General features: G+C 38.3%; 2 protein-coding genes across 5 annotated transcripts in view; both read right to left on the bottom strand.

Annotated features, from left to right (window-relative positions):
• Positions 1-1,588, bottom strand: part of mmp28 (matrix metallopeptidase 28) — a 27,693-nt gene extending 26,105 nt beyond the window's left edge. The window contains exon 1 of one of the 3 annotated variants that reach the window (XM_015402667.1): positions 1,381-1,588. In XM_015402667.1, the coding sequence (XP_015258153.1) occupies positions 1,381-1,521 (141 nt within the window). In that variant the 5' untranslated portion in view covers positions 1,522-1,588. The remainder of the gene's footprint in view (positions 1-1,380) is intronic. The other 2 variants (XM_015402669.1, XM_015402670.1) reach the window with 2 other exon arrangements.
• Positions 1,589-2,619: 1,031 nt separating this feature from the next.
• LOC107103138 (RNA-binding protein FUS-like) lies at positions 2,620-9,617 on the bottom strand. Of its 2 annotated transcripts, XM_015402675.1 has the most exons (16): positions 9,462-9,617; positions 8,814-8,838; positions 8,568-8,601; positions 8,397-8,490; positions 8,228-8,285; positions 7,849-8,126; positions 7,568-7,739; positions 5,317-5,351; positions 4,745-4,777; positions 4,538-4,647; positions 4,335-4,464; positions 4,022-4,114; positions 3,866-3,941; positions 3,699-3,781; positions 3,447-3,582; positions 2,620-3,046 (listed from the first exon to the last, which is right to left on the bottom strand). In XM_015402675.1, the coding sequence occupies exons 1-16, from the start codon at positions 9,469-9,471 to the stop codon at positions 3,007-3,009; spliced, it is 1,407 nt and encodes a 468-aa protein (XP_015258161.1). In that variant the 5' UTR covers positions 9,472-9,617; the 3' UTR covers positions 2,620-3,006. The 2 variants fall into 2 exon arrangements, with proteins under 2 accessions (XP_015258161.1, XP_015258162.1); XM_015402676.1 differs by lacking the exon at positions 5,317-5,351.
• Positions 9,618-11,125: the final 1,508 nt, after the last annotated feature.

Raw genomic sequence — 11,125 nt, 5'->3', positions numbered from 1 at the left:
CTGGCATGGACACACCAACAAAAAGATCTTAGGATTAATCAAACTTAAAGTAAAAAAATGAGGATAATCAGTGCAGACATGCTTATGACACAAAGCAGCAGGCGTCAACACATCCGCAGCGACATCTGCTGGACTGGAAGTTGTATTCCACTTGGTTTGATTGATGTGCGCCAACCATTAATGTATTTTATTTGTTCATTTTTTTTTTCTTATAATCGATTCTTGCCTTCAAGAATCGATTCAGTAGATCATAAAAATTAGAATCACGATGCATCGATTTGACGATTATTTTGCACACCCTTACTTGCTATGCCACCCCAGAACCTCAGGGTCAATCTACACCGTTCCAACAGGAAAATTAACAACATCCATATTTTCAAAATAAAGGCTAACTACACTTTCCTACAGCCTTTGCTAACAAATAGACGCATTTATTTAAACATCCATGGCGTCTAAATTAAAGGTGTAGTGGATAAAATTCTTTCAGGTTTGAGATCTGGGGCAGACATCTTTTCCAATATCATTACCAACCTACTTTTATCAATAATCCTTCGACATGAAATTGATATTTACATGTACTAATATCTACATGAAATGATTATTTAATACATTTTTATTAAAATTTCTATTTTTCTATGATTTAACTAAAGACTCCTAGATGACTTGCAGAGGCATTATTTTCTCTCTACCCCATATAACAAAAAATCTAGTTCTGAAAAGAGCATGAATTCTGTATTTATCATCTTTAATGTTAGTATATTGATGTGCAGAATTAAACAAGGGGTTTTTGTTGTCAAGTAATTGGTAATATATGAAAAATTTTAATGTTTTGAATATTCCACTTGAGAGTATTACTGTTGCCACTGTCTGTATTAGAGGGGAAAATGGTAGGGGTGGCCAATGATTGGGTAAGAGCGGCCATGGCCACCCCTGGCCCCCCATCTAGCTCTGCCCCTGTCTGTGGAGAAGTTTGAGATGAGGGACTTCTAACAGCAGAAGGGAGAAATAATCTACAGAAATGCCAATAATAAACCAAATGGGAATTTAATTTTTTAAATAAAAAAATAAAATAAAATAGTCAAGTTTTCTACAGGTTATAAATTCAAGCTGCTCTACAATACAAATAATTTATCTTAAGCATTTTCCTCACGTTTACCACTAAAATCCCTATACTCCTCCAGGTGGAAGTGTACATTAATGTGCTGAATAAATTCTAAAAATTCATTTCACTTCCAACATTAACGCGTTTCTATCATTTCCTTCCTCTAAAAGACAAGTTTGTACAAGTTGTCCCCCGAAAACACTTTTCTATGTTCAATAGAATATTTCCTTTGTAATCAAAGGAAATGTAAAAATCTTGGGGTGAATGAGGGTCCATACCTCCGGATCCAGCAGCAGCGGGGATCCCCGGGCGGTGTTAGCGGCCAGCAGCGCTGTCACGGCCAGGACCCACACCCTCATGTCCCGCCCGGAGGTCGGCGGCTCATGGCGGGAGGAGCACACCGTCAGCACAGCGCGCATTTCTGCTCAGCGCCGACTGGTCTCCTCATGGTTAAATAGGCTGTCAGTCCCTGAGAGCCACACAGCTGATCTGCATCCCTGACAGCCGCTGAGCGCTGCGGGAGGAAGAGCACCGCCCCTCTAGGCGCTCAGGGCAAACAAACACACCTGCAGCTTTGTAAGGTGGGCAGACATTGAAACCCACCTTTATAGGTGAGCTGATATGAATTTTCATATTAAACCCACGTGTTGACTCAGTTTATAAAGTTTTAGATGGGGGGCTAGGGCCACCCCTACCATTTTTCCATCTTATACAGACGGTGGCAGCAGTCATATTAAGTGGAATGTTCTAATTTAGTATTTTAATTCTTCATATGTTACAAAAAAACAAACAAAAAAACATGGTTAATTATGCTCATCAATATACTAACATTAAATACAGAGGTCATGCTCTTTTCACAACTAGATTTTCTCTTATGGGGTGAAGAGAAATTATGTCTATGCAAGTCACTTCTGAGTCTTCATTAAAATTAGAAAGAACTTTAATAAGCCATTTAATGTAGATATAAGTACATGTATATATTAATTTTATGCAGAACGATTATTGATACAAGTAGTGACATTGACTAAGATGTCAAACCTGAAAGAATTTTGTCCACTACACCTTTAATTTAGACAGCATCACTGTTTAAATATAGGAGTCTTTTTGTTAGCAAAGGCTGAAGGAAAGTATAGTCTAATATACAGTGTAGATTGACCCTGAGGTTCTGGCACCGATCCCCTTGGTGTACATTGGTCATTGCCTGGCCACGCTTATTCAAATGTTCTAGCTACACCTGCCTCTAAAGCCTTCTGTTGGGTAGTAGTTAACTTCTTCAGTTTGCTAGTCACTAAAGCAATCTAATACTATGTTTAATGATTTTATAGATGTACGTTTTGTCTAAAAGGAACTCAAGCTTGTGGGTGCATGTAACCAATTTTCCATTAATGTCCTATCAAAATGAAATCCTGCAACGTCACTTTGGCCTTTTAGGTTTTTAGAGAACAAAGTTACACAAAGCACTGGGAAACAACCAGTTTTAATAAGATACAGGAGAAAAATAAATCACAGAAAGAACATAGGTAAAACATTTTATTCCATCCATACAAAAAAAACAAAAACAAAAAAAAAAGTCTAGCCAAACCATCTGAATCTACAGGCAAAAGAATGATGTACAGAAAAAAAAAAAAAAAAAAACGACAACATGCCAAGTGTCAATCAGCTTCCAAACCTCTTCACATTAGCTCAAAGCATCCTCCAATCAAAGATGATCAGTAATACTCAGGATGAATAAGCTTAAAAAAAAAAAAAAAAAAAAAAAAAAAAAAAAAAAAAAAAAAAAAAAAAAAAAAAAAAAAAAAAAAAAACTACAGATGAGTTATTAGCCCCCCTCCCACACCCCGCCCTCCCCTTACACTAGACTACCACCCCAATGGCAAAGACAAGGTCTGGAATGGTTTCATCTTCTAGTATGGCCGATCCCTTCTGTCGTCTCGTCGGTCACCCCTGAGTAGAGAGAGGACATGAGAGGCACCATGAGCTGAATTTTTAAAAGGCTGTTCACTTGTGACATTGAAAAGGCAGCAATTAAATAAAAGGGGGGGACGCCATGTCCACCTTGCATTCTGAATCTCAAGGATAAAGTACATCCTTCCATTGAAGACTTTCAGAAATGCCATGAGGTTCATCATGACCATTTGAGTTTATATACATTGCTTCCCTTGAATAAATAATTTTGATCTAGTCAGTAATTGATGCAGAGACTAAGAAAAATGATGTTACATTTTATATAATTTTCCCACAAAGTAAAAATTTGTCTTCAATTCTCAATCAGGTTCTGCCATCTACTGGTGAGACAACAAAACTACATGTCAACCTTCTTTAAAGCGCTGATCCTTTATCTCACCTTCCTCCCATTTTGTAGCCACCTCCAAAACCTCTATCACCTCCTCCAAAGCCTCCACGGTCTCCACCACGGAAACCACCACGGCCCCTGAAGCCACCACCCCGGTCACCGCCAAAACTTCCTCTGCCACCACCGTCTGCGGATGGTGACCAGAGAATGGTTTAATGAGAGTAAAACACGATGGACTGAGAAATCCGTTTAGGAGTTTGGATTTTGCATTTTGAAAAAAATAAAAATAAAACTCAAACAAACCTCCAAAACCAGCATCTCCTGGTTTGGGTGCACCACACTTGTTACACTCCTGCCGCCTTGCAAAGTTCATGTTGCCACAAGAGCTGTTGATGATAAGTTGTAATATTCATCAAATTCAACAACAAAACGCATCATTTCCAGAACAGAATAAGGAACAGAACGCTAACCTGTTTGGGCAAGGCCAATCCCCTCCTTTCACATCGAAGTTGGGTCCTCCTCCTCCACCACCACGACCTCTGAATCCTAGACCCAAACTCAGCTGCTCAAAAACAAACCACCACTAGGGGGCAGTGCTTCAGTTACACAACTTGGAAGGTACTCACCTCCTCGTCCACCTCTGAACCCTCCTCTTTGCGTGAACTCAGCTCTACGAGTTGCAAAGGAGACTTTGATGGGCTTGCCATTGAATTCCTTTCCTGAAAATCCGAGCAAAAAGATGTTAGAGGCTAAACATGGTAAGAAGAGGCTAAATGTTACAGCTAGTGTTGCACCGATACCGATACCAGTATCGGACAGGGCCATGATGGCAATTATTTTACATTATTATGGTATAGGTATCAGCCAATACTGCACAGCCAGGTATCGGGGCCAAAAAATGGCATCGGCGCAACACTAGTTACAGCCAACCTTCCTTACCATCAAACCAATCAATGGCCGCTTTAGCTGACGGAGGGTCATCAAAGGACACGGTAGCCTCTCCCTTTGGGCGGCCAGTGGCTTTGTCAGAGTAAATGTTAATCATTGGCTGGCCGGTCTTCTTATTCACCTAAAAGAAAGCGTTGAATCATGAAAATTCAACCATTTGACAGGGGAAAATTTTCCATGGAAGCGTTCTGTACCTTGATGATCCCAATCTGCTTGAAATAGTCCCCCACTTCTTGAACTGTTGCATCTTCTCCAAGTCCTTGCACGAAGATTGTGTTGTTATCAGAATTATCCTGCTCACCACCTGTGGAGGCAATGGGAAGCGTGTCAGGAACATGAAGAACCCCACAAAAACTCCCTAGGACTGATGATTTACACACACAAAAAAAAAAATGCTGCACCTGAATCATCCCTTGAGCCGTAATCTCGAGAGCCTACGCAACAGAGAAGCGGATAGAAGAGGAACACTTTAGGGAAAATGGTTGTTCAAACCAAATCTTTGGAGTTTCACACAAACATCAACCCTATCAAAGTTAGAGATAACTAACAAAAAGCCGTGTTTTACAGCTGTACTGATGTGAGTTTTTCTTTTTTTGTACCGTTGCGTCACCAATACCATTACCTTGCAACAAGAACAGTAATGCTCATTTTTCTTTGAGCTTATACCAGAAGTAAAATCCACCAAAAAATGTCTCCCGTTAAGGATTTACCCTTCTTGGTCCTTGGAATACCTTTTCATTTACAATCACCCCCATCTTCATGCAGCATTACCAATTTTTTTACAACTCCAAGTTCTTTACCATATCTGAAGTCATTTACGAGAAATAGCATTAGGTGGAGTTCCTTGCGAATCTGGACATGAGAATGGTGGCATTCTTGAGATTTTTTTTTTCCTTTAACCCACTTTTCTGTTTCTTTTCTAATTCAAGTTCTCTCCTCCCCCACCGACACAGTTCTGATGCTCGTCACTTACCACCGAAATTTTTGTAGCCACCACGGTCACCACCTCTGCAGAGGAAAAAATTGAAGATATGATGGCTTTTCCTTTGTTCCAACCGAGAGCTCAAAGCTCCCCTACATCCACACCAGTTTGCACTCCTGCCAGGGTGTGCGACTACAGTGGAAACGTCTCACACGATGAATGAGTTAGTCTTTGGCATTACAGATCAACACACAGAATACCAGGAAGCTCTGAATGAACATCCTGGCAAACGAATGTAGACAATCACATGTCAATGGGTCACTATTTGAAAGCAATTTGGTCCAATGTTTAAAAAGCCAGATTAGATACCAAAAAAGATGGTAAAAAAATTTGCTGAATTTGTTTTTCCAATGAGAAACCAGATTAGTGCGAAGTGCAGCGACCAATGAGCAATCTTCCAACGATTTCTTTTATAAGATCCTTTAACTGAGGTCCCACTTTTAGTTCATTCACTTTGAATACCTGTAGTATAAAATGTAGATCCATGTTAACACAATAAACAGGCTGACCATTGTCAAATACACATTACTCGAATGAATCTGATTGAATGTGAAGTAGCTGATGATGAGCCTCCAGGCAAACGTAAAGATTTATCTTGTTTTATCAAGAATGTTTACCTGGTTTCCTTAATGCCGCATCAGAACAAACCTGGCTGGAGATTAAGTATTTTTGTAAAATCACCAGGCATTAAAGGTTTAGAATATTAAATGTATGAACAATATAAATAATTGAATTACCAGCTGGAAACCTTTTTCTGATTGAGGAAGTACTCAAAGAAATATTTTTAAAAACCCGCATGGACAGGAAAGTTGAGCAAAAATTTTTCTTAGATCTGAAACTTAAGCATTTCATAAACTAAAAACTGAAATAAATTAGTTGCGATTTAAATAACTACAGTTTTATTTTTCATTAAAGAAAAAAAAAACAAAAAAAAACTGCTTCAGTAAATGTAAGGCACTGCAAACATCTTGATCATGAACATATTGTACTACTGATTAAGAGTAAACCAAACAAGTAAAAATGAATAAGACTAAAATGTTGAGATTCTCTATGAATGACCTTTAATCCAACAGGTTTGTCTTTTCAGCCTATTAAAGAGTTTTCGTTCCAACTTGGCAAATATAGTTATGCAATACCAAACTGACCTCTTTCCAAAGAATATAAACTTTTAGGGCTTGGTTCATCATTTGGACGTGACAACATTCCAGACTTTGAGATGCCATGAGGCTTTGGTGGACTGTTCTAATAATTCATGTACCCTGTTCCAACATGGGGGTGATTTCATTTTAAAAATGCGTATCAATTTGCGGCTCTCACTTCTGCTAATGAAAGTCTACGTTGTTGAGATGCAGACGCAAAGTAGAGTTATCAGCCAAGGGATGCGAAGGATAACCGGAAGTGCTGAGCAAACAATGAAGCATCAACAGAAGCTTGGAGCCAACTTAAACTTAAGGAAAGCAGCACTCTACATGTAATGGCAACCTGAACTAGCATTCAACAGCAGGCCCTCGATGCTGCAACCCCTTAGCAGGCTTTGGCTATGTAAATTTGTCACGTAAAATGTATATTCCTAGTCTGAGTTTACATTTAAATAAGAGTAACGTTGCACTCAAATATGCTGGAAGACCTATTTCTCATATTAGGCTTTTAGATAAAAAATAAATAAATTCTAAACATCTTCAGAAATAATGCATACATTATAGAAGCTAAAATTAAATCACAATCAATAAAGGCAACTATTCTCATAAGTAGGATGGCATGAGTTGTTTTTAACAAGCTGATGTTAGCATTTTAGTTATTCATGTTCAAGTGTACAATAAAGATATACATTTGTTTTTTGAACATTTTAAGTCATTCATATACTTGCTTTTTTTCATGCATTTCTATTACATATAAAATAAGCTTAAGCAGTTAAATGAAAACTTAAAGAATGTAGTTAACCAATAACACCATTGACTGCTAAGATAATAAGCTGGAGCCACTAATTTAACACAAGCATTTTACCTGAAGTACAGAGATTAGGAAATGGTACAGCCCGTGAATCTCAAAAGGACTCAGGGAAAATGTAAATAAATATTACCGACACTTGGGAGATCTGGAGCACAAAACTGATGATGGTTGAAATCCAGCTACATGCATTGTTTTGTAGTTGAAAGGTAATGTGTTAAGCAACAACTTACTAGTCGAATACAAAAGGCATAGAGATACCTGGGAGGGGAGGCAGTGGCACTGTGCAACTTACCCCATACCAGGAGGTCCACCTCTGCTGCCACGATCGTAACCACCACGGTCATATCCCCCACGGTCATAGCCGCCACGATCATAGCCGCCCCGGCCTCTGCCTCTGAAGCCGCCACCCTCCGACCGGTCTCCACCATCGCGGCCAAAGCGTCCACCCTGACCACCTCCTTCACCTGATGGAGCAAAAATATCAAGAAATGTAAGCAAATGGGGCCTAACGCTTCAAGATTCAGGGCAACTATGAGTACACATCCATGGTAATGATTCCAAATCTATCGATACCTTCACTCCATCTCCCATATCCACCACCTCCACCTCCCTGGCTCTGTCCACCATCATATCCGCCAGTGGCCTGGCCACCATATGAGCTCTGCTGGCCATAGCTGCTGCCACCGCCACTTGCTGCTGCTGCTGCTTGCCCTTGGCCTCCACCATAGCCAGCAGCCTGTCCACCATAGGAGCTCTGCTGGCCATAGCCGCCTGCTCCACCTCCTTGACTCTGCCCTCCATAAGACCCAGCTCCTTGCTGGCCATAAGACGACGATGACTTGTCTCCATACCTTTGTTAAAGAGAAAAGAATACCGTAACAAAACACCGTAGAATTTAATTTTGAATGTATAAAATGCTCCAAAAAATCGTCAGTTTTTCCGTCTAACTTACCCAGTTGAATCCTGTCCATAGCTACCATAGCTTTGCTGCGGAGGCTGACCATAACCTTCTGTGAAAACAGATTGAATGAGAAAATGTCAACTTTTAATTGAACAATGTATCCAATATGCAGTCTAAGAAATATTCTCAACCCTTCCTTTAAAACAATGAACTGCATTACCTGAACCTTGTGGCGCTCCTTGTTGTTGACCGTATGCACCATAGGTCTGTCCACCATAGGTGCCACTAGCTCCAGTATTTCCTTGTCCGTAGGCCTGAAATTAATAATGAATATAATATAAAATCTAAATTTAGTATCTAATGAATTAATATTTCTTGGAAACCATCTTACCTGTCCACCCTGCTGACCTCCATATGACCCGTAGCTGCAAACAAAAATAATCAAGTTTAGCTCAGGAATGTTGAAAGTTTTAAATATATATAGACACATATCAAAACAGAAATTATACATAAAATACATGGGTCAACTCATTGACAGGAACCAAAAACCAACAGTTTTTGTGGTCAATGCTATCGCCTATAACTGCATTTTATAGGTTTACCTTTGGGACAATGAATGTGACAAGTAAACACTTACTTTGGTGCGCCACCGTAGCCCGAATCTAAAAAGGAAGAGTGGGGGGGGAAAGTGGTGAAATTGAATGAAAAAGATATTATTTGAACCTCGCAATTTAACCAAGAGTGCGAATATGGGTCAAAGAAGTAGGCCGGGCCCAGGCAACAACGCAAGAAAATGGCGCCCTAATCAAGCCAGGGCTCTGACTACTTCCTGGAAATCAAACGATCTCATTCACATTCAGACACTTACTGAAACTTATGAAATACTATATCAATACAAGCTCTGCCAATATTAACTTCGAAAAAAGGTATAATCTTATAAAATTTTGTTGCCAGTTTAAATGGAATTACTGCTTTCGATATAAACAAAGACGCATTCCAGCTCGCTAGCAACAACAGACTTGTCCGAACTTGAACACTCGCATTAAAGCTCATTCAGTTGAAAGCTGGTTCATATAGGTCACACATTACTTAGTTTAAACCAAATACCTAACACGCTTGGGCCGAATAACCACAGAATGTTACATTCGTTTTCTACATATGTTGTTTTCCAAGTAATAGACGGCACCGCCGTCTGGCCTCGCGGTTCTAATAACCGCATTGTGAATCAACATACTTTCTTAAACGAAAAACAAACACACAATAAATCAAGAATATCAGAACTTACCGGTGGCCATTGTGTAACGTTAAATGGTTAGCTAGTTTAAAAATGGCTTATCTGTTTGCTGTTTTTCAGATTGTTAAAAGCAGCAGTTGAGACAACACAGCCCACAGCGCGAGCCGAACACGCTACCGCACTTCCCTTTAGCTGCTCTGTCTTCTTCTTTGGCTGCGGCTCAATGGAGAAACCACTAGTGCCACCTACCGTTTAGCAGAATTTACGATGATTCTGCATTTAATATATTTATCTATTCGTTATTCAATCTATATTTGATGTATAATTTCATCTTTTTTACTTGCCTTTCCATTTTTCTCTGTTATGTTTTTGGAAGCAGCTTGCATTGGTGTGAAGATCCACATTGTTTTTATTACCACATTTTTTTGTATCTACCGTTAAAAGCAATGAAAAGAAATGCATTGATAAGATATTCTGTATATTTAAGTAAAATAAAGTGGGAAAAAAAAGTTAAAATAAAAACAACGAGCATCTAATGCCCCACATTCCCCCAAGAAAAATGATCAAAATGCTATTATAGAATAGAGAAGTTTAGAATAGAAAATCCATTTATTTTGCCACAATGGGAAATTCTGGTGTTTACAGCAGCAAAAAGATTATATAAAAAATATGAAAAATGTATAAAAATAAAGTATTGGTGAGGAGTTAAATGGTAAACAATTAAAATACTGTACGGTAAAGTTCTTTAACAATATAAAACTGTATGAAATATAAAACTATAAAAGAACTTTAATGTACAAGTACAAATATATTATACTTGTGGATAGATTTAAAATATAAAAAAATCAAAGCATTTTTTTACATTTTGTAATGTTAAAACCTCAATATTTTTAAATAGAGTTTATGTAACACACAAATGCAAATGCAGAACTGTGATGTAAAGAAATATATATTATAGAAACCGTCTAAAAGGTTTGACAAGAATTTGCATTCAGCTCCAAGTTAATGTCATACTTTGCAGAACCACCTTTTCACTTCATGACAACTGCAATTTGACCAGCTTTGCAGCTAGATATTTAAATCATATGCCCAATCCTCTCTTAAAAACAATAGTTCAAACTCGAAGGTCAAACTGGATCAAAGGCATATCTTATAGAGTCACCATCTTTTACTCTAAATGCAAGTTCCTATTTGGATTTAGGCCTGCTTTGGTCTTTGTACAAACAGAAGGCCAAGTAAATTGGGTAACATTACATTTTATAAAATACTAAAAAACAACATTTAATAATGTTATGTTCAATAAAAGTGGGGCATGTAGATTTTGTTCTAATTTCTAATGATGAGGCAGTAAAAATGATGATGTAATGATCAGATATATGAATAACATTAGCAGACATAAGTATATAAGTTCTAAGGGCTTGGAGATAGTCTCACTAATCTTAGACTTAAGAAAAATTTCTGTGATATATATTACATTGTATATATGCAGAAGAAGAGATGATTTTTCCTCAGCACTGATTCTGTGTGGTGCTTTTCATTTTTAAGCAATATTGAGGTTTGTACACAAGTACACCTTGGGGTATAGGAGGACTTCATTACTTGATTAGAGAGTATGTTATATAGTAATAAAACTAGTTCCTTGGGCATTTTGTATTATATGTGGCAGACAAATAAACACTTATGTTGCACACAACAAGTTTCAATGTCAAAGACTG

Source organism: Cyprinodon variegatus, unplaced genomic scaffold (genome assembly GCF_000732505.1).
Source record: "Cyprinodon variegatus isolate N-32 unplaced genomic scaffold, C_variegatus-1.0 Scaffold1382, whole genome shotgun sequence".
Classification (NCBI taxonomy): Eukaryota; Metazoa; Chordata; class Actinopteri; order Cyprinodontiformes; family Cyprinodontidae; genus Cyprinodon; species Cyprinodon variegatus.
This window is presented reverse-complemented; position numbering and strand designations above follow the sequence as displayed.

Coding starts and splice junctions, on each gene's coding strand:
- LOC107103138 (XM_015402675.1), bottom strand. Junction 8,127..8,227: donor TATGGACAGGATTCAACTGG/GTAAGTTAGACG, acceptor TCTTTAACAAAG/GTATGGAGACAAGTCATCGT. Junction 5,352..7,567: donor GGTGGACCTCCTGGTATGGG/GTAAGTTGCACA, acceptor TTTCCTCTGCAG/AGGTGGTGACCGTGGTGGCT.